General features: G+C 40.1%; 1 protein-coding gene across 1 annotated transcript in view; it reads right to left on the reverse strand.

Annotated features, from left to right (window-relative positions):
• The window catches only part of NF1 (neurofibromin 1), a 5,218,972-nt gene that overhangs the window by 875,641 nt on the left and 4,318,754 nt on the right, over nt 1-24,577 (reverse strand). Inside the window, exon 42 of the mRNA XM_044054637.1 lies at nt 3,699-3,913. Within this exon, the coding sequence (XP_043910572.1) occupies nt 3,699-3,913 (215 nt within the window). The remainder of the gene's footprint in view (nt 1-3,698; nt 3,914-24,577) is intronic.

Raw genomic sequence — 24,577 nt, forward strand, 5'->3', positions numbered from 1 at the left:
ACCATGGGAAGGGTAAAGCCAATCTATAAACAAATGAGATAGGTTATTTTGACCACAAAAAGGTGAACTGCCAAGGATTAAAATGGCCCACAAGGGCAGTTAACCTAGTAGTTACCTATGAAGCTATGAAAGGAAAACTAGCTAGGAAGGAAAAGAAAAGAATGAACAGGGAGATGGACCAATAATGTTTGGGAAAACAGAAATTCACCCTCAGTCTGGCGCCCGTATCTTTGATGGACAGTAATACCCAAACTAACATACCCTGCCACAAGCACAACCTCTTAAAACCCCCTGGACCCAATGGCTTGCCTGTGATACTTCTTCCTCCCCTCCTGGGGGGAAGAGGGGCAGTGGACCAAAATGGTTAAGGTGTTTATCTTACAGACACAAGGTACAAGGTTTGAGTCTGACAGAAAATGGCTAGGCTTAAAATGGCCCACGAGGGCAGCTAGTCAAGTACTTACTTATGAACCTACTAAATGCCCAAGATAGACAAGGACATAACTGAGCTGGATTGCATGGCTAGGCTTATAAGACCCTGGTGGTCATTAGCCTAGTATATACCTATGAATGGAACAGAAGGGAGGATGAGAAAAGAAAACATAGTATATAGGACTGAGAAAGAAAGGTATGCATGTCAGAAGAATTTGCTTGGAAGGGAGGCTGTAGTCCCTACTGAAGTCTGGGATCAAAACAGACAGAAAGAATAGCTAAAAAGTTTGAGAGCTTAAGCAGCTAGCAAAGACACACAAAGTATATAATTATATGAAAGGATAGAAGAGAAAGGGTAAAAATAGCCTAATGGGCAAGAAAAAGGAAGAGAGATGGCACATGGCCAGAAGTAGAGACAAGTAGTGGAAACAGAAGCATGAGTTCCATGCCAGTAATCTCAGACAAATGGAAGGAGGATGAGAAAAAGGAAGGCAACCAAGAAACAACAGGTGAAGCACATGTCAAAGAAAGAGAGACATAGATGTGAAAACGTGAATATGACCTCTGGATAAAGTATGTCAGAAGGAAGTAAAAACTATGGGCAGCAACAGGACTGTTTACAAGCAGTTTTCTAAGATGCATCAAACAGGAAAAATAAGGACTGTACACAAACTAAACAAAACAGTTAGTTCCATTGCACAGAGGGATAAAACCCAGGGAATGAGCCAGGGCTGAATAGCAACCTGAATGCTGGAAGATCCAATGAAGGAGGGTGGGAGTGAGTGGCTGATTCTGTGTGAAGAAGGCAGTCTAAACTGTTGTGTTATCTGCACCTAGTGGTAAGCCATTATGACAAGCAGCAGATGGTCTGGCTGTGCAAAGTCATGTCCACATGCAGCAGACCTCAGTATAGAAGTGTAGAAATGTGGTCAAGCAAGACACGGCATAGTAGGCACCAGTTTAAAATTAGTACATGTGTCAGTCACACAGGGAGGATAAGGGACTTCGAGTAAAAAAAAAAAAAAAAAAAAAAAAAAAAAAAACAGAGCCTGATGTTAGTTATGACACTCCCAATGCTCAACCCTAAGAGGAATGACTGGGATAGAATGGGCTCTCACCCTTGGTAGGATCAAATGGTTCAGTGGAGTAACCAGGGAGAGGCTAAATAGTCAAGATAAGCTTGAAAGCCAACAAAATCATCACAAAACAGAACTAAAGAAACCAAAGATAGAAAAGGGGCAGGAAATATATTCAGATGACAAAGCAGCGATATCTGAACAAAAGAAAGGAAGTGGTTAGATAGTTAGACAAGATCCAAAGCTGCAAGACTTTATACACTTAGGTTATAGGGCATAAAAGTGTGCATGTAAGCATACATTTTTTGAAAGTAATGGGGTGGGGGAACAATGAACATGTTTTCATTTTAAAAATAACAGTTCTGGAAAGAGGATAACGTTATCTAAAATGAAAAAAAAAAAAAAAGAAAAAAACAGCAGAGAAAATGTTACGCGGTGTACATAAACATGCACATGCAAATACAAGTTGATGATTATGTTTTATACAAAACTACATATCAATACAGCAAATTAATAAAAATGAAATGCAGTTATGATTGTAGAACTTAATGGAAGAAAATGTAAGAAAGACATAACTGAATAGATTTATACTTTGTTGTCGTTACTCGTGTGTAAATATTAAGTTTGTGTTATATATCTCAGATAAGCGATCAATAGTCTTCTCAGTAAGTGTCACAATCTTAACTCCCACGAGTAAATAGTAACATCAAGCAGTACGGACCTCAGTTTAATGCATCATCTACAGGATGGACACCTCAGCAGCACAACAACCCTTCCACTACTCTGCTGTACTTAAATATCAGTAATAAAATATGAATTAAAATGCATAAACTTCTCTAAATATTAAATCAATATCATTTGCAATATATCTATTCTTAACCAATGCATTCACATTACTCTCACACCAGTATCCTAACAATGAGAGTATTTTTCATTTTGTAACTTACTGTAGTTTTTGTAGGTGGTCACAACTCAATTTAACATCATGAAGATGTGTCTTACTGAGGTTAGTAAAGTGTTAACAGCTACAGTGAAACCTATTCAAACAACTAGCTGATGGCAGAAATCTTTTATACAAAGATGGATGGATGAATTGCACTGCAACACTAAATACACAAACTAGTAAACCCTCTCATTTTTAGCGACTGCAATGTTGCTTTCATCCATTCAGCTAAAACAACATGGCACAGCATCAAACTTACAGGCAGTTGCAATTTGCCTTTCTCTTTCTGAAGTAACAACTTTCAGTCACTAATCAATGAGGAGATAACTTTTGACAGAAGCAATGGGGAGAGAGGGTTTGAATTTTTTAACTTGAAAACTACACCTCTGAACATTTAATAAAACCATGCTTTTTCACCTCTTCTGTATTGAAGAACATATAAATGGACTGAATACTTTCATCAGCTTAAAGGAAGCACTAACTCTGCCTTCATGAATCATCTAAAGAAGCCAGTGGGACTCCAAGCTCTGTCAGTGTAACTAAATGGAGGAAAAAGATGTCATTTTATATGGACCCAAACTCCACTCTGTGAGGAGGATAAACAGAGTGGAAAAACCAAGTCACAGGTTCATAGGTAGGTACTACGCTATTGGCCCTAGGGCCTATATAAGCTTAGCCAAAAAAGTACCCTGACTTTTGCCACCCAAGAAAATTATTTTCCTGTGCCCCTGTTGAGCAGAGCCACAGAGGTGATCCCCGGGGTGAATTTCCTATTTCCCATCCTATCATCAAGATTTTTCTTGAACAGTGCTAATGAGGAGCTTTGTTTGATATAGACAGGTAGTTTGTTCCAGAGTATGGGAAGTCTTTGGGACAGGACTCTATCTGTCCAGCATGTTCTGTTTATTGTGGTGACAAAGTTTAGGTCCCTAGAGCATGTAGCTCAGAGGGAGTGGGATTACAGCTCTGGGCTTGACATAGCTTTGTATGTTAGCCAGAGATCACCTCTGAGTAGGCGATATGCGACAGAGTAAAGCTGGAGTTTTTTGAGATGGTCTGCATGGGGCATCATATCAGTATGGTACTCCCCCTGACATTTTGGGTATATATAAAAATAAATAAATAAACAAGATTGAATTGAATGCGTGAACAGTACACAGATTATCAAGACAAGATAAAAAATATATACGCTCACACCAGTTTTAAGAGCACTGTCATTTAATAAGTTTTACCATTAATATTCCTACCTCCATTATCTCCAGCAAAGCTTCTGTGACAGTCTCTAATGAAGTTAGAGCAAAGGTCTCTCTTTCATAGGAACCAGGTGAAAATGATCGATCACGATAGCTGGAACGAAATGCTATTACAGCTGCAGATTTAACTTTACTGATTCCAAACAGCAAGTAAAACTTGGGCAATGAGAACTCTGTTAGACTAAGCCTCAATACTTGCTTGGTTTCTTCTGTTAAAATAAAACAAAACACAATGAATACTCAACATTTCTTTACTAAAAACAGTTATACATTCATTTACTTTTTTTTTTTTTTTTTTAGCAACATTTGATAACATAAAACCAAACAATGTGAAAATAATGTATTCCATATTTTGTATCCAATACCTCAAATTCAGATATTTATTTAAGCAGACAGCAAATACAAAACAGTTGCTCAATTTTTAGACAAGATCAAAAAGAAAACAATCAAACACTGTGCCAGACAGTAGATGAACATGTCTGAAATATTGCAAGACTTCAACAATTAAAAAGTAAAACTGAAATTTAGAGCTACAAACCTATTCAACAGCTCAGACAGATACAAATATAATAAGTATCTGGAGGACAGCACAGTGGTGCATCACTTAATTGCAGCTGATTCACAGCTCTGGGTTTTCCAGTTTGGCTACTGACCATGCTGACATTTTTGTGAACTCTGTATGTCTTCCATATATTCCTGTAGGTTTCCACCAAGGTCCCCAGTTTCCCCCTGCATTCTAAAGGTATGCAGAGTTGTTTGTGAAATGATGGTCCTCTCAAATGCCTACAATTATGTGTGTATGTGTCTGCGTGTTTGCATGCACTGTGCATACAAAATGTGTTCTGAGGTGAGACGGTGACCACCAAGTTCAATAAACACTTGCGCCTCTCACATAATGAATCACTGGGAGGTAGAAAAGAGTTTTAAGTAAGCATGAGGTACTTGGAATACTGTCTCATAATATTTAGTGCTATCAGGGTTGCAAACACTGACATATTCTATAACGATCAGTACAGACAAAGCGGTATAAGAAAACTGGACAGTTTAACAACTTAACTCTTGCTACAAGAAAGATGAGGATAATAAACTGGTCTATCAGACAGCTTCACCCCAGAGGCCAACTTGGGTGCTACCTAACTAACAGCAGCAATGAGCAACAGATAAGTCTAATATAATGATCTGGGTGATCAAAGGTATAGTCAAATGAATAGTACCAAGTTCAGTAACTGTAAAGCAAATAGGTTTAATGCAGAATCAGTACAGCACCCTATCAAAAAGTATATCAGAGAGGTAATATAGTACTGTTAAGTCTGGTACCTATACAGATGTAGCTTTGGATACAGTAACAATGCATAAATGCAGCACCACCAATAACCAAAAAGAAGCAATGGGTTAATGGAATGGATCAGTTATTTTAGTTTCTATGGACCCAGTATCAGAAAATGTCCACACTGCAGTATTATCTTAGATAAAGTCAATAGTGAACAACAAAACAAAATCAACAAGGTGCAATAGTGCACTATTACTTAAAACTAGTCAGCAGAAGTGCTTAATTAAGAAAGGCATCCAGAAGAAACACAGTCAGTAAATTACCAATGAAGGGAGTAAAGAATCTTTTTTTCTAGGGGTGCAGTGTAAGGGATCCCTGGGTTTCCCAGGTAGCACAGGACCTTTTTTCCAACTGCAGTCCTGCATAAAGTTCAATTAAAATAGTGGACAAGGTTTCCCAGGGCTTTCAAAATTACTTTAGGAATAAAAGAGGATTTGATCTTAAAAGACACCATTTCTTTGCGGAAGACTGCACATCAAATTAAATCCTGCAGTTCAGAAATCATTCTAAATGAGGTGAGTGCAACTAATAAGAGATTTTTCAAAGTAACTGACATTAACCAGACTGGTGCATCTATTTACTTAAATGGGTAAGGAAACTGGTCTGCAGATTTTTTTTAGCCGTGACCTGGGCCAAATAAGTAAATTACAACAGACTGCAAATAACAGCAACAAAAGCAATTACTTCTCTGCTGTGCTACCAGCAAATGAACATATAAATACTGATATAACCAATGCATCTATTAAAATTAGTTATAGCTGACAATATACTGTACAAACAGTAACAAAAGTGGATCTCTGAGCATGCTGAAAGTATGATTACAGTAATATACAATAACTTTTATAAATACACGCAGTATAAAATATAGTATATAACTGATAGGCACAATTAAATTACAAATTTCAGACCCTGGACAACAGACAGGTTTCAGATGTAGAATCACCTTCAAAAACTGATATGTTAACAGTTACAGAAGGCTTAATGGGTGATGCACGAATTTGGCTGAGAAATGCACTTTGACAGAAAAAAATTCTTAACTCTGCAATAATGAGAGACAGCTGATATTACACAAATGTACTTTTTTCCTAGAAGTTTTATAAGTACAATTAACATAACTGTAGATGTTCAAATGATCACTGCTGCAGTACCCTAAGCTATGTGCTTACATCCTGCAAAGGTTATAACAGCCAGCAAGTTTAAAAAGCATCAGGGTACCTTCCTCGAGTCCAAACCATTAGTCAGCTTAACCTGAGCTGACTAAAAAGGCAGGTTTGAGTGTCAAACCCTTCAGAGCTTTCATGCCAAGAAAGATGAGAGGATGAGCCCTGAAAGGACAATACCGGGAACAAATCAATAAAAGTCCACACCCTAGCAATAACACCACACCAAAAAACAAGGTGGGAGGAGAGAGTGGCTACTGCACCAGTAATTATTCAAACATCTACTGCTGTGCTAAGTTTACTTACACAATTGTACTATGTTCTTCATATTGATTACTGCTGCCGTAGCCTAAGCTATACAGATAGATTAGCATAATTTACCAATTTTGTGAGATGAAAGGAGAAGAGTCAAGGAGCCTCTGCAGCATGGCCCTTACAAAGCCTGATCAAGACGTACAGAAGGAATCAAGCTTATAGTGCTTTGTAAAAACTACAGAGGACCAAGTTATTGCTTCTAGAGTACTTCTAAAATCCAACCCTTTCCAAAAACATAAGACAAACCAAAGGCCCTGATACAGTGGACCTTGACCCTGCATGTATAGTTTTGTTGAGGTGAGTATACCAAAAGGTAATAGCCATAGACAACCATTTAGAAACAGTCTGCCTTTACACAGGCTGTTCCTTCATCTTACCTTCACAACAAATGAACAATTAATCTGAAGATCTGAAAGATTTAGTTCTGTCATGATAGCAATGAAGTTGTCTGTAGCCATCCAAGGTATGCCTGTGAGGTGAAACTGTGTTGTGAAGCTATATCCCAAGCTAACATGTCTAGTCTGTAAAGTGGGTATGACCTGCTTCCCCCTGCTTTACTAAGGATGATGAGTTCATCAGGGCAAGCATAGTACAGCTGTGTACATTTACCATAAATGTAGATGTTCGAGTGTATTCACTGTTGCAGAAATCCCAAGTCTCTGGTATTCAGGCCGACTGAGGACTATCTGCAGGCAGATAATCCTAGTGTGATGACTGCAACAGTGAAACACAAAGAACATCTCCTTTATATTTATGTGCTTGCATCTGTCCTTTGTATCCTACACATCTTGCACTTGTATTCTTCCCAAAACTGATTCCCAAGCAAAATCGTTTCTATAGTGACTGACTGACTTGGACAAGGGAGGGAGAAGGGGAGACCTGGATTTAAGTATATTTACTGTCTTCAACAAATGGTTTCCCTTCTACCAAACCTCAACACTGGGACTTGATAAGACAAAATATGACAGTGCTGGGACCAGAGAGACTTCAGATACCATTGTATCTTTCTCATGTGGTGTATTGCCAGGGGTTTTGTGAGAATCACAGATGCCATTAGACCCAAAATCCTGATGCATTCCCTTTGAGTAGAAAACTTTAAATGTAGATATACATTTTTTTCCGGTGGAAGAAAATCTCTGAATTGAGATGTTTAGCTGATACCCCTGGAACATAATCCTATTTGAAGGCTTCAAAAAGACTTATGAATGTTCTCCTAGAATCCCAGATTGCCTAACAGATCTCTTTGGAAAAAGACTCTGCAGAGATAACCAAGTCATCTAAATATGGAAAAATGTGGATAACCCTATAGCCTTCAATGAGCTATGACTGGATCTAGACACTTTGTGTGAACATTCTTGGTGCAGTGGATATTCCAAAGGGTAAGGCAGAGAACTGATAATGTGATCCAGACACACGGAACTTTAAGAAATGCCTGAAGTCTGGATGAATAGGCATGTGATGTGTGGGTTGCCTGTCTGCATTCTTAGAACCTCCTAGATGATGTTAAAACTTAAAAGAGGAAGAAGCGGTAACTGGCTGTGGAGAGAGAGCATTTTGGATTTGGGCACTATCGCAAATAGATTTAGGTAAGAAAGATTCAGAACTTGCCTCCAAGTATTCTCTTTCACTGGCACTAAAACACCCTTGAATAAAAACCTTATCCCACCTGGGAAGGGAGAACTGGCTCTTTTACTCCCCTGGACAGCATGTGAAGGATAGGTAGAAATACTCTGGTCCAGTGAATGAGGGTATCCCCTGGAAAGAAGGAATTTCCTCTCTCTGTCATCTGTATCCTTGTTGAATGATCTTCAGAATCTAACTGAACCTATATGTTTCCAAATATAAAAGTGGAGATTCAAACTTTCTGGAAGGGAAAAGTGACTGCAAGAGTGGGAAGGGAGACAAGGTCCCTTAAATAGTCATTCTGACTTGCTGGACTGTCCTTGGATTTGAATAGTTCCTGAATTCCTTTTGGAACTTCCTTGCCATTTCTTCTTAAACTTTCATTTACCTGCATATTGCTGAAACTGGATTTTGTTTTTTTTTTTTTGTCAAAATTGGATGACGAGGGTTACAGAATCTGTTACAAATTATAGAAGGGGAGTTATGAAAAAATTTAGATTACCAGTACCAACTTACTACCCTCATCACACTTTCGATCCTCTTCAGCACAGGGACCAAAAACTAAATCTCCAACCAAAGGAGAATTTAAAATATCATTTTATCATCATCTGGGAGGTTCTGAGAACGTAGACAGGCATCATACATCAACACAATACCAGTGGCCAAAGCCCTTAAAGTATAAACTGAATCATACATACAATGTAAAAAATGAGTAGTGTCTTGTACAACAGAAGAAATTAAATTATTTAAAGCAGATTTTTTCAAACAAGACAAAAGCAAAGAAAACATTCCTCACACTTTCAAAATTACTCAGAACAAACCTTAACATACGAGCCTAACAATTCAAAATTCTGAAAAATCAAAGATGCAAAAGCATACACTTTTCCCCAAATTTATCAATAGTCTTCCTGTCCTTATCACACAGTAAGGCTGAAATTAACCAAATGTTTAGCAGTAGTGGGATTAACTAAAGCTATAGTTGCTGGGTCAGGTTTGGGAAGATGTTTATAAAAATGTATGATATTGAGGATCTTTATAAATCCTCTCTGTATTTTCAGGAGCATCTGCTGGACTGTTAGGAAGATTGCAGACTTACACACATCCAATAAAGCTGACAAAAATGGAAGGAGGGGAAGGCTTTGGATATTTTTTTGTAACAGCTCATAGAATTTTCTGAAGGCTTGAGACCCTTCAGTGTTCTCCCACTAAAAATACTGGTACATTCTGGAACTAGTCTCAGATAATTATAAACCCAAACAGAGAGAATCAGAAAACTGAGCTTTCCTCTGACAATCAAAAATCTGAGGAGAAAAACCCTCTAACTGTCCCTTCATCTTCTTGTCCAGATTCAGAATCTTGAATCACTATAGGAAAAGATGTATCCCTCTTTTTTACCAGAAACTACTTTATAAGAAGGATCAATACCTGAAATAAACCCTCAACCAGACCCAATAAATTACTCCTGTCCAAGGAAAGTTGAGGAAGAAGAGCAGATACAGGTTTAGTTTTCTTTTTGATAAGAAAAATGGAGCTTAACAGTGTTAATAATGGCACCAACATATCTCCAGGGATGGGAATAACATTCTGACAAAACAGGGAAGCCTTCCCTGCTCTCTCTCCCAGGACCAACAATGGTGGCTCTCCCTTTCCCACTGAGTGGACCCGAACAGCTGACAAGGACATGGCTAAGCTACAGTCCACAGTAGCTGTAGGTGCTACACCAGAGGGTTCTGGGGTAAAGACGAGTTGTCTGAGGTACAACTAATAGCCACAGTAGTCACTCACTTGTGGCCGAGGCAAATTACTAGCCTGCTGTGGTTGCAAAGGCTGTTTGCCTAAATTTTTCTTTTTGTGGTTGTAAGAAGGACCGACTATGTGACTGACAGTTTGTTCCATGGCCATCCAAAAATGGTCTCTCTTTCCTGGAGAAAACAAGCTGCAAGACCCAATAAAAATGTTAAGTTTTAATAAGTTACTTTTTTCACAGAAACACAGTGAAAAGCACTTTGAAACACTTTGCCAACACCAAAAAGTAAAATAAACACAATTTCTCACAGTAAAAAAAAGTTTTTTAAATCCTTTAAAGAACTTTTAATTTGACAGGAAAAAAACAACACTCTTGTTTAAAAGTAGAATACAGTCTTGTGGCAGTCCAAACTCCTACCTTTAAAACAACTTTCCTTAACAGGGGAGTGCTGTCAACATTTTTTTTAAACAAACCTTTTTCCCCAAATGAAGCTTATCTGAAAAGCAAAGTAACATCACAAGCAGAATGTTGATCCTCAAAAGCCTCAGAGGAGAGCACTTTTTGGTGAAGGGGCTGGCATCCAAATCTGTTTTTTTAGTCAACTCAGCTTGAGCTAACGATCTGGGTACCAGGAAGGTGTCCTGAAGATGACCTGCTGTTACATCCTTGCAGGACATAATCAATGTAACTTAAGCTACTGCAGCAGTCATCAATATGAAGAATATACATACATACATTTTTGGATGCCCAAAGACCTTTATCTCCAAAAATAGTCTCCTGCTGCATTTCTACTACTGGAAGGTCAAGGTTTCCTTGCTTAGAGAATATTCTACACTATTGTGATTTCTTGGCATATAGATGTCTTGGGAGTTAATTTAATTTTGATTACATTATAACCAATTGCTTAATGCCAAAAGGAGCAAAGATGCTTACACAGTTTACCTTTTAAACATGTTAGTTGCCCTGCTAGACAGGGGTCCAGGGAAGTAAATAGTGTGGGAAGAAATAGCCAGGGAATTGTTATGGCTAGGCTTGTATAGGCCCTTGGGCTGATAGCCTAGTACCAACTTATCAACCTATTAAGTACATCCAAAATTCTACCTCCTCTTTACAGCTATATTTCCCCATCCTTTATCTACCTGCATCATAGCATCTTGAATGCCTTTCTATACCCCCCGTTCCACCCCCACATTCCAGAATTACATTTCATGGGTATACATCCCACTTGGAGAAATACATTCCAAGATCCAAGAAGAAATCAGTCTCTAAAACTTGCTGCCTAAGCACCCTCTTTTGAAATTTGTCCTTCCTGCTTAAGATAACTCCTTCTTATCTCACTAGCATGACCACCAAATATCATGTCTCCTTTGTCTCTCTTCAGATATCTAGTGAAAAAAGCTCCAAGTCCTCTAGTCTCATTATAGGTGTTCCCTCCATCACATGCACACCCATTTAGTGGTTCTCCTTTTAACTCCTTCCAGAAGCATGAAGTCTTCAAAACTGCACAAAGTACTTTCACAGCATAGTTTCATTACAGGCATGATACAGCAGAAGAATTACTTTGCTTCATAACTCTAAACCCCTGACAATATAATTTGGCATTATGTGTCATGCTGCTACCACCCTCTTAATTCTGCTCCTTACAGTCCAATAAAGATATAAATAACCCCCTTCTCAAAACATTTTAGCTCTGCTCTGTTGCCATTAGTTTCACTCTCGAGTGACATTTCATACTAGGGAAGCTGTCGCCTAGATGCAGTACTTTGTATTATTCCATACTGAATGTCAGCTGCCACCCTTGCCCCTCTTTGGCCAGCCTATCCAATTTTTTTTTTGTAGTATTTTTCCCATCCTCTAATGCTACAACTATCTTTGTATCATTAGAGAAGATGATGATCTTATCTGCTACTCCATCAGATAAGTTTGAAAGAAATATATTAGATAAAGAAATAAGTCCGCAAGCAAGAGAGAGTAGTATTGCTGAAACTGAATTCATCCTCTAGCCTTGGGGATTACCTTCACAAGGTGGGCCCTATTTGTTGATAAAATCTCACCAAAATGACACGGATATATAGACTGTACTCTGTATAGCACATATCATGGACAGAAGTACGTTAAAAAATAAAGATAGCTGGGTGCATAAGACCCAAGACAAAAGCTGCCCAATCCTGGTAAACACACTGGTGCCATGACTGGAAAAATGACAGTGTAGACTCCTCAAGACACGGAAACATTCCTAAAATGGGACTAGGCCTGGCCCAGGGGGAGTAAGCCCTCCCCCCTGTTGTAAAAGGAAGTTGCAGTCCACAAAAATCACAAAAACTGATAGCCCAAAAAGGAGCCATAAAGAAGATAGAGTGGACTATTGAGGATAAGAAGGAAATTATGTACTGCTACTATTATGCAAGAAGCCTAGAATTTCCATACAGAAGATAGACAAAAAGAGTGAGAGAGAAATTAGAGGAACGAAAAATATTTCCACAAGAAAAACTGTCAGAAGCTTCAAATAAAAATTTATGTTCATTACTACAACAGACTTATGAAAAATATTATATACACCAAGAAACCTATGCCTGTTTGGAAAAAAAAGCAACTAAGGAAGTGCGAAAATATGAAGAACAAAATTTAGAGACTTTTGAAAAGTATAAAAAAAAAAAATATGAACATAGGAGAGAGGGAGAGATCTGATACGGTGCAATATCTATGCAAAGGAGAAAGCCAAATTAATCAACACAAAAAAGGCAGCCACAAAGATATTCAAAAATAGATAGAGGCAAAGGTATCCAGTTACGGAAATTTTCACAATAAAAGAGAACACAGAACAGAAGATTAGTCAACTAGAAGTTAAAAAAAAAAATAGTAAAGTAGAAGTGAAAAAAAAATAGGAGTTGAAGTTTTGTAATACTTGCGAAGTGAAGGAGTTAATGTAGCTTGAATGCAACAACACAGCATGATGGAACAAGTCCCCAAAGTAAGAAGAAACAGGAGGCATCTGAAGAAGAAATATGGACATGAGAAAGAAAAAACAGATTTAATATGGTGTAATATTTATGAAAAAGACAAAGCAAAACTAATCAATACAAAAACAGCAGCACCAAAGACATTTGAAGAGAAATACAGGCAAAGGCATCCAGACATGGAAAATTTTACAATACAAACAATAAGAAAACAAAGAGGAAAAGTAGAAGAGAAGATCAGTAATGGAGAAGTTAAAAGTAATAGAAACTGAGGTTATGGATTACCTGCGAAGTGAAGAATTTGTGTAGCAAATTAATTCAGAAAACATCACAACAAGAAAGAGCAATGGATCCCCAAATTACGGTGAAATCAGTGGAGTGGGAAACATCCGATCAATTGCCAGATGAAGATACTTTGAAGCCTTCCATAGGAAACCAGTACAAACATTCAATTGGAGTTGCACTGCAAGGAGAGGAACAGGAAACTGTGGCACTGACGCAGCCAATGTCGTGGGGTGATAGGCAAGTGAGTTCCCACATAAAACAGCAAGGAATGACACAGGATGAAACTGAAGAGAATGTGGCACAGGAAGATGCTGTGCAACTTTCTAAAGAATGCCCACAGCAAATGGAGAACTAAGAATATGTCCCCAGTTTAGAAGGAAATGGTCTAAGAGAAGAGTTGCTTGATTTAACAGAGATGGGCAGACATATTAAGATCAATCAAAGAAATAGATTACAGAAAGCTGATAAAACCCAAAAAGTTAGAAGTTTGATAAAACAAATGAACAGATTAATTAAAACTGCCCATATAACAGAAGTAAATATGATACATTACTGTGCAGCTAAATTAATAACAGATAAAGTCTTACCAAAAAACACAGGGTAACAAGAGAAAGAAGGGATAAATTGAATGCCATCATGGAAGTATCAACTACAGAAAACTATAAAGCAATTAGACAACAACTGTCACTATTAGAAGCATATAGAAGAGGGAACAGATCAACAAAATATACTCAAGAAAGATAGACATGATAAAAACAATGCGCAGTATCCGAACAGATCAGGATCTATCGTGCAGTACAGCAAATAGTAAACCAAAAATATCATCACAGGCAGAAAACTTAGATATGTAGATAAATATAAAGAAAAAGTACAAAATAAGCAAATTTATTGATGACCCAAAAAAGTTTTACAGAGAATTTGGAAACAAGGCAAAAGGAATTGAAATGCCACACAAAACAAAACAAAACAAAAAAAAAAAAAAAGGGAGATACACATTTTGGAGAAATATCTACAGCGATCCTGTAGAACATACCAACGATGCTAAATGGATAGTAGTAGTAAAAGAAAGAATAAGAAGTTGAAATGTATAGGATACGCAATGGGATGTAGTAACTGCCAGAGAGATTGAAACAAAATTAAGAAAAGCTCGTAATTGGAAAACCGCAGGCCCAAATGCAGTACCCAACTTCTGGTTAAAAGTATTAACATCTTTAAATGAAGATTTAGCCATTATTGAGAACTATTTATTTATATGCGCACCTCAAACAGGCTCCATCCTGGTTAACAACAGGAAAAACAATACTCTTACTTAAGAGTGAACCTGCAAGCTACCCTAAAAACTATAGACCAATAAAGAATAGCTGTGTAAAATCTTACCATAACCATAGATGTCCTTCTCTTCCATGTTGCAGTACTCCAAACCCTTGGGTTATCCTCTCTTGCCACCCCGAATGTCCGGCCAGTATACTGCAAGGCACGCTGGATGTCTGACTTTGGCTAAGGGAACGTGGGCCATAAAAATGACATCTGCACGTACCATACCATAAAACTGAGCACCCCAGTCATACCCAAGTCCCAGGATAACTGTATTAATCCAGTGTCATCCAAGAAGGGACAGTTTAGTGAAGAAGGGGTTAAAGAGGGAGGGAAGGAATATTGCAACATGGAAGATAAGGACATCTAATGGTTATGGTAAGATTTTACACAATTATTCTATGTCCTTCTATTCTCATGTCGCAGTAGTCCAAACCCTTGGGTGAGTGTCAAAGAAAGAAGAGGGTGGAGGTTTGGAACTGCTTTCTAGGAATCCATGTAGGATTGCCCTGGCAACTCCACCCTAGATTTGGAAATATGGTCCAATCTGTAATGTTTGGTAAAGGTGTGGGCAGAGGCCCATGTAGCTGCTTCTAAAATGGAGGCAGTGTCCAGCCCCTTAAAAAAGGGTCCAGATGAAGCCATAGCTTGGATCCTAAGGATTTCCCAAGGTAGGAGTAGCAGATGTAAATTGCTCTGGAGATCCAAGCAGAAATGGTCTGCTCTGTCACTGCTTTCCCCAGAGCCTTGGGACTTAAGCAGACAAATAATTGGTCTGACTTACGGATAGACTTGGTTTTATCAAGGTAAAATCTAAATTGTCTGTGAAAATCAAGGGAGTCTAAGACTCTCTCACTGTCATTCTGTGGATGAGGGAAGAAAGTGGGGAGATGAATAGCGCTTGGTTTAAGGACAACTCATTGATCATTTTGGGCAAGAAGGAAGGATTGGTCCTAAGGGTTACTCTGTCCTTGTGGAAAATATGAAAAGGGGAAATAGCCATGACTGCCTGAAGCCCTGACAGTCTTCTGGCTGATGTCAAGGTTACCGGGAGAACAGTTTTCCAAGTGCAGTGTTTCAGAGAGGCCTTAGAAGCTGGTTCAAAATGGGCCACCGTGAGCTTCTCTAAAACATAGCTCAGGTCCCATGGTGGGTGGAATGGGTTTCCTGGGGGGACGCAGATGCAGCACTCCCTTTAGGAATAACTTTGCAGGCAATCGAGATGCCAAAGGGCAATCCAGCGGCAGACAAGCTGAAATAGCAGCAAGGGGGGGTCCTTAACAAAGGAGTATGCCAACCCTGTCTGCAACAGTTCGCACAGGTATGACAGCACCAAGGGAACATCACACTAAAAGGGGTCTAACTGCCTTTTGAGACACCAGATGGAGAATCTTTTCCACTTAGACAAATAAGATCTCCTGGTATTAGGTTTCCTGGACTCCTGCAGGACTGTGAGCACGTCCTCATTGTAAAGGTGTCTGTAAGGGATCAAAATTCTTATCACCCACAGGGTAAGTTTCAAATATTGTAAATGAAGATGGATTAGGGATCCCTTGTCCTGTGTGAGAAGGTCCACTCTGCGGGGTAACTTATGGTGAATGTGCCTGGCTAAATGCAGAAGGAGGGGGAATCAATGCTTGTCTTGGCCAAACGGGAGTCACCAACAAGATTTTTGGTATGACATTTCAATAGCACTTTCTGAAGAAGTGAGAAGGGGGGTGCATATAGAAACATCCCCTTCCAGGAGGGTGAAAAGGCATCTGTTGCCCTTGCTAAGGGTAAGCAAACCAGATCTATCGGAGGTGTACCCCATTTGTGGATTATGTCCAAGAACACATCCATGTGCAGCATCCACTCGTGGGACTATGACATGGACCTGCTCAAGGTGTCTGCCTGGGTGTTTCTGACCTGAAGGGATATATACTGTCTGCAGAGTGACCACCTGCTGAGTTGCAAGCTCCCAGACTTGGAGAGAGAGTCTGCATGGCAAGTAAGATTTTGTTCCCATACCACAGAACTGTAGTGTTGTCTGTGAACAATTTTAGGGGTCCCTGCTTCAGGGTATGTTGGAAAGCTTTCAGGGCCAGTATAATTGCTCTCATCTCCCTAATATTGACATGCGCCTGTATGATGGAGTCTGACCAAGTACCCTGTATTCTTAGAGGGCCCATGGCTGCTCTCCATCTCCGATCTGAGGCATCTGTGTACATCTTCTGAACTGGCAAGGGAGCTTGTAAGGGGAGCCCAGGATTGAAGGTCACTTGACTCGAGCACCAGAGGACCTCTTTCCTGAGACAAGGAAGAAAAGGGATTTTGCACACCAGGGGGAGTGATTGTTGTGTCCATATAGATTCTTGGATACCATTGTAACTTCCGCATGTGGAGTCTTGTCAATGGCAGCATAGGAATAGTTGATGCCATATGACATAGAAGCTTGAGGTACTGCCTGGCAGTCAAGACTGTGACTCGAAGGACAGAGTGCAGGTAGTGCTTTAAAGCTTTCCACCTGGGATCACTTCACTGGCTCTTCTTGACAGAGGCTCAGTTAATTAATCAATGGGGCGGCGAAAGCTGACACACTCTGGCTAGGCTTATAAATGCCCTCGGGCAGACAGCCGAGTACCTACCTATGACATCTGTCCTAATCCTGTACCCATGGAATGAGTGGTGTTCATGTTGGACTTGGGGTTGTTTATCTTGAAACTCGGTGCTTCCAGGACTGATATCACTGTTTGGAAATGGCACTGCAGGGATTTGAAACATTCTGCGTGCATCAGTAAGCAGTCCAGGTAAGGGAATATTTAAATCCCTTGAGTCCTGCAGTAGGCAGTCACTGCTACCAAGCACTTGGTGAAGGTCACTGGTGCTGTAGAAAGTTCAAAGAGCAAGGTAGAGAACTGAAAGTGTGAGAAGCCCACTGAGAACTGTAAATATCTCCTGTAGTTGGGTCTTATGGGGATGTGCAGGTAAGCATCCTTAATGTCCAAAGTGGCTAGGAATCCCTGAGATAAAATCAAGAGGAAAAAGGTCTGCAGAGTAAACATTCGAAAGGTTGACACTTGCAGATGGGAGAGGTCTAGAATCAGTCTCCATGGACCATCCTTTTTTGGGACTAGAAAGAGTCTTGAATAGAAACCCCTTCCCTTTGCTGACAAAGGGACAGACTGGATTGCTCCTTGGGCAATAAGACTCTCTATGACTGGTTGGAAAAAGAGTGAGCTAGACTTTGGGTGGCTGAGGACTGCCCCTCAAGGAAGGTGTGATCCAGGTCATGAAATAACCCTTTTCTATGATGGAAAAGACCCACCTGTCTGAGGTAATGTTTTTCCAAACAGGGAGACAGTGAGAGAGCCTCAGGGATAGGTGAATGGTATTGACTGGTTTGAGCAATAATGGCAGGTAGTCACAGACTAAATGCCCTGTCCTGAAACTGAGGCTTCTGAGCAGGTCTGGAAGGAGTTTGTTCCTTCCTGGTGCTCTTTCTGCCCTTGGAAAGAGGTGGAGGGGCAGAATGTTTTCTTATAAATTGTGTTTTGGATGGGTAATTCCTGAAGAATTTGGGTATAGGAGAAAAAATAGGTGCTTCAGGTCCTGTAACTCATTCCCCTTCTGTTGTAGAGTTTTGAATAACTCAGCCACCTTTGTCCCAAAGAGAGCAGAGTTCTCCAGAGGCGTATCCAATAGTTTTGCCCTAATGTTATCAGGTAAGGGCTGCAACCTTAACCAGAAATATCTTCTCATGACAGAGGCAGATGCAGCAGATCTGGCAGAACCTTCAAGCAGCATCATAGCTGCATCTAATGGAATGCCTTGTGATCTCAGAAGACAGAGATAGGAGGCTGGATATCTGTGCCTTGTTAGGAGAATCAGTGATATCAGACAAAAGCTTAGTGGTCTGTCCTAACAAAGCTAGGGCATATTTTGACATATGAGTTTGGTCACTTACTGCCCTGAATGCCAGGGTAGCTGAAGTATAAATGTCTTTGCAAGGTGCTCCATGACCTTACTGTCCCTTACCAGTAGGGAGAACTGAGGTGGAGGGAAGCAGTTTAGAAGGCCTATCAGCAGAAACTCATACAGTGCTAGGGTCTGCAATAGGGCATTTAATAAGAAATTTGGCTCCCTCGGGGACCTTGTAAAATACGTCAGGCCTTCAAGGGGCAGGGGGCTGTAAATCAGGGTTCACACAGGCTGCATTAAAAGCATCCAAAAATGCTGGGAAGACTGGAGGGATAGTTGAAGGAGCAGGAGTGTCCATTTGCAGAAGTTTGTAAAACTTTTTTGAACCTCTGACATCTCAGTGGAATCCCACTTAAAAGAACTTCCTCATTTTGGAAATGGTCTCCCCAAAGGTGAGGTCCTCACCTGGAGAGTCTATCTCAGCAGAATCCGCCTCTGGAGAGGCATAACCAAGGGGACATGGTAACTGAGACACAAAGGACAGAGAGTCCCCTGATAAGGAGTCAGAGGAATCCTCAACTTCAAGTAGAGGAATATCTTGATCCTGAGGTCTAGATCAAATAAAGAGGGGAGCCACTGGTGAGGATGGTGTTGCAGGCCTAAGAGCCATGAAAGCATTGAAGAGGCTTTGAGAAAAGGCCTGCCAGTCTGGTTGGTGCTCCGCAGGGGGGGAGAAATGTGTTTTGACTTCTGCTCTCATTTCAGTGAAGGTCTACAGGCATAGGACCCAAGGTAGGCCTAGGAACACCAGGTTCTACAGCAGTGGAAGGATTTGTATGGACGGCCGGTACAAGCCGAGGTTCCCCCTCACCTTCAGTAGAATTAAGTCTGGGATACCTCCATGGATGTGCCTTCCGCTCTGGGTTCTGCTGCTTCCCCAATGGTATCCGTTATACCCATATCGGCATTTCCAAAGTTCATCCAGGCTCACACTGGCCACAGGAAGGATGTCGGGTGGAGGAGGTGTAGCAACAGATTCAGGCCTAGCAACTTTGGTCTTTTTTTAGGTGGCTCGACAGACCATCCAGATGGACCTCCACAGCTAATGCCAAGCATTTAAGACAATGATTCTCCAAATAAATATTGTGGGCATGCAGAGGGCCATGGAGGGTTTTAGGAATGAAGGCCTGACAGATTGCGCAGGTCTTGTCATTGTACACAGGCCCTAAATAGAAAAGACGAAGCTTGTGGGTGTCTTTATGGGGAATCTTGATGACCACACTTATACATTCCCTTCCTGGATGACATGAACCTAAACAGACATGCAGTGACCCAAAATAACAAAACATCCCCAACGGGGTACTGATCTTTGAAAAAGACGATCCGACAGCCAGTACAGCAGTAACAGCTGACATTTGACAGTTGGCAGAGAAGGTCTGAGGTATGGTACATGCATATGGCCCATGTTCCCTTAGCCAACATTAGACGTCCCACATACCTTGCAGTGACTAGAAGCTTTTGTATACTGGACGGACGTTTGGAGTAGCAAGAGAGGATACCCGAAGGGTTTGGAATACTGCAACATGAGAACAGGACATCATCCTTCCAATAACATATAAACTACACTCTAGAATTGATGCCGGCAGAGTTTATAGTCATTTAAAAGAAAACTCAATTATGACAATAGAACAAAAGGGTAATAAAAGAAAGTCATATGGAACAAAGGATCACTTGATGTTAAATAAAGTCATAATGGGGAACTGTAAAAAGGGGAAGAATCTAAAAATGGCATGGATAGACTAATTATCTACAAAAAAGCATTTGACGGTATCCCACATTCATGGATAATAGTGTGCCTAAAAATTTATAAGATATACCCTACACTGAACAATTACATTACAGTGATCATGAAATAGTGCAAACCACTTTGCAGTTAAGCCATGATAAAGGGCAAATTATTATTCCAGGGATAAAAATTCAAGGGGGATATTACAGGGTGACTGTCACAGCTGCTCTTTTGTCTTGTCTTTAACCCGTTAAGCGATCTACTTAACAGATTGGGTCATGGCTACAACCTGGCTTCCAGAAAACAACAAAGTGTAAAGACTTCTCATCATCTTTTTGTAGATGATTTAAAACTGTATAGTTTATCAGATTAGGAACTGAAAGCACAACTGCAAGTGGTCAAAATCTTTTTTCAGATGATATAAGAATGTCATTTGGTCTTCATAAAAGCTGCAAAAGCAACCTTTAAAGAAGGAAAGCTGCAGCACCAAGAAAACATCAGTTTGGGACAGGAATGTGACATAAAAGAACTTGAGCAAGAGGGAGTATATAAACATTTGGGAATTCATGAAGGATCAACAACAAAACATGAAATGCAAATAAAACTTGGTGAATAATATTTCAGAAGACTTTAATACTGAAAACAGCATTAACATCTAGGAACAAAGTTCAAACTATAAACCAATTTGCTCTTCCTGCCCTAACTTTCAGTTTTGGAGTGAATGCCTGGCCCCAAAAAGTGTTGGACAGGAAAACAAGGAGGATACTTTATGCTAATCGAATTATTTATAAAAAGTGGTGCATACCAAGACTACATATTCCCCATTCTGAAGGAGTTATGGGCCTCCTCAAAATTGATTACATGTACAGATCTGCAATCATGGGACTGCATTTATATATATCTGCTAATCTCACAAGAACCAAATGTAGTGAAAGTTTTGAAACATGAGAATAAGTTTAAGATGACTTCCTTGTTTAGTTTAGCAGAAGCATATCGGCATCAAGAAGGAATGGAAATCAACCCAGAAATAGATAAAAAATAAGGCAGCAACTGAATGTGCCAAAACACAAAAGAAAGAATATAAGGTGAAGGATCAGATAAGAAGGCAAGAAATGTGGGAAATGCACAAATAAAATTGTAAGTATTGAAAACTCTCGGAACAACCTCATGTTAATCAAGACTGAAAAACAAGAATGGTTAAGGAGAGGTGGACTATGTACACATTGTTTTACAAAGTCCATTGAGCATGTGGGAGAAACAGACAAATTGTAGGTTTTGTAAAACAGAATTGAAAACAGTCGCGTTGCTTGTTGTGACATACTAATGGGAGGAGAACTGTACACTGAAAGGCATAATAATCTGGCAAGACTGTTGCATTGGTGATTGTCCAAACATTATAATACTGAAGTAGCTGAAAACATGAGCCCAAAAACATTAAAGAAAATGAAGTTTATATCACGTGTATCATCCATTACCAACAGTTCAAAAAACAGATGCGAGAAAACCAGATATAGTAGCCCATGAAAAGAAGACAAAAGTAGCATTAACTATTGAATTTGCTACACCTAGTGACTTCAGTGTCTTGCGTAGAGAAAGACACAAAGTCATAAAATACCAGGATTTGCAGGCAGAAACTAGGGCAACGTGGAAGAAAGATACCCAGGCAGTTCTAGTAGTAGTAGGTGCAATGAGTCTTACAAAAAAAGAATTTACAGCTGTACTTAGATATGTTACCAGTACATGTCTATATTACGTGATTGAACAGTGAAATGTTCGTACACATAATAATCGATCCCTAAATGTCAAAAAGTTGTAATGTCAAACGGCAAAAAAAAAAAAACAAAAATCAAAAACACCCAAACAAACCATAAAAACGCTCTAAGCAAGGGGGCAAGCCCCCCTGCACCCCCACATCCCCCGCTACTTAAATATACCAACTCCGAGATCGCACTACAGTGCAGACAATGGAAAACTTCCATGTCCGCATTGTACAGAGATCTCCACTGAACGGTTCGACATTTAGGGGTCAATTATTACATGTTCAAGCATTTCACTGTTCGATCATGTAATATAGACTCACCAATACATGTAACTCTATATGAATTGCAAAAAAAGTCATTACTGGGCACATTGCGAGTGCTGCAAACAGCACTTCTGGCTAACATCAAAAGACTGAAACAAAACACCTTTCATGAAATTTAATCATACTTTGACTTATTAATGGGGTCCATTCCCACCATGGTATTAAAAACTCAAAAGATTTGGAGAAATTAGAAAAAAATAACAAAATGTATTAAAAATGAATGGACCTACCAATGACCCTCTGCAGTACTTCACTATTTCTTGTCCTTAATCCACCTTTCACCAAGACTACCCTGTGTGTCTGACCCATGCGTCTGTTCCTCCTTTTTTCCTGTAGGCTACTAAGAAGAGACCACAGGGTAAAATTACTGAAGTGCAATCCAGGCAGACCACATCTACCCATACTCCCTTGTCAGTTTCACGTCTAACTCTGTCATAAAGCTGTGTTACAACGGACTGATGTCACTTTCTGGCCACAAAGCTATGCAGACTACTATCCTGAAAGCAACCATTAAATCTAATACTCTTCTAGTTTTTCCTGCCCCCCCTCCCCCCCTTACAAGGATACCGCACTTTCTGTCTTCCATTCCCCAGACACTTCTGCATTGACCAGTGAACTGAATATCTCCACTTGGGGATCTACCACTACCAATGGACAGTCTCCTGTGGATTCTAAGCGGGAACCCATGCAGTTCTTGTGCTCTGCTCTCACTATGACATCCAGTTCCCTCTTTGCCTATTTCTCTACACTGCTGTCTCCACTGCTCACTACACTTTGTCCTGCCTCCCTTCCAGTATGACACCCATTCTCTACTTTCCTTTGAGAAGAATGCAACAAAGTATTCATTCAGTACCTCTGCTTTTTCAAAGTATTCTGTAATCTGCCTTGCAGCTTTGATCTGCCTAGTTAGATATGTCTTGCCTTTACTATGTACCTAAAGTCCCTCTGCATTCCTACTTTGTCTCCTCAGTCAGCTCCCTTCTAACTTGTGTTTTTAGTGCTCTCATTAAGTTCATTGTCCATCTGCTAACCACCGTCCTCTATTTCTGCCATCTCCCAACACCCACTACCCTTCCGTATTTTGTTTGCTCTAAAAGATATGCCAAACTCCTGCTATTTCCTCTTTTTGCCTCATTATCCTAAAACACTGCCCACAATGCTGTGTACTCTATCCCCGACCAATTTCCAAAGCTTGATTACTCCCTCCAACATACCATAATTCACTGCCCTAAAATCCCACATCATCAATTTTATCTATGTATTTTTAACTTTCCCCTTTACTCTTAACCACAGAGTGGCTTGATCACTGCTGGTTAACAATGCCTTTTTAGATACATCCATGAACATCCCCCTGTTTTGGGTCAGTCACAACCAGAATTATAAACTTTCTGATACAGTCCTGCACTAGCTGCCTAAAAACCTTCATGCTCCAAGACCTCAATCAATTCCCATACCCTTTCCAGCCTGAAGCTTGGTATCTCGCAGTTTGCTCCTACCACAGTCTGACATCCTTTAAAGAAAGTTAATGACTAGTTCCTTTGTATGCTAGATGAAGAGCACTTCGCCAAAAATTAACATCCTGGACCTTTTTCCTGAGCCAGTCTTTCCAAGAACACGTCCCCGAAAAGTAAGTATGCAGGATCTTATTTCTGAGCTCCTCCTTCAGGTTATTATCTCATTTATGCAACTTGTGCAGGCACCTATAAAAAGCTCACAGCCATAGTAAGTGTCTCAGCACTTGCAGCAGTTCTGTTCCTCAGTTTACCTGTAAGCTACTACTCAAGAAGGTCTTACTTGAACCGAGGCACTTGGGGATGGGGGGCTCAGTCTTTTCTACAGCCTTAATAGAAAAGTGGAGTGGTAACTTAGACAAGTATAACAAATGGCTGAGGACCCTAAACCACAAAATGGCACAGCAGCATATTCTCTTGCCACCCTTGTCACAAATCCTAAATTCTTTCTCAGAAGTGAGCACAGTGTGGTCCCTTAAACCTACACAGGACTGAAGACATCACACAGCAATCAAGTCAACAAGTGTGATGTTTAGCAACTCATTCTACACACTTAGGGATGTGTGTGTGGGTGGTGGAGCACCTAAAGGGTACTCAACCTTTTGGATACTTAAGAGGAGGACTGCGAGTGCTTCCAGGATACATTAACAACATTCCTAATAAATGGCTGCAGTGAAGGAGAGCTAAATGTTCCACAGATGTCATTCCAGACATCCTGATAAAGATGAGATTAAAGCCTTTTCAAGTGGTTTGTTATATGCCTGAGGGCCTCTCCTGGCTTAGCCTATGTACAAGTAAGGCAAAGAGGGAAAAGTGGATTTTTTTTTTAATCTCCGATCTTCTCAGGGGTAGTGGATTCAGG

This window comes from Protopterus annectens, chromosome 13.part0 (genome assembly GCF_019279795.1).
Source record: "Protopterus annectens isolate FY-2018-M chromosome 13.part0, PAN1.0, whole genome shotgun sequence".
NCBI lineage: Eukaryota > Metazoa > Chordata > Ceratodontiformes > Protopteridae > Protopterus > Protopterus annectens.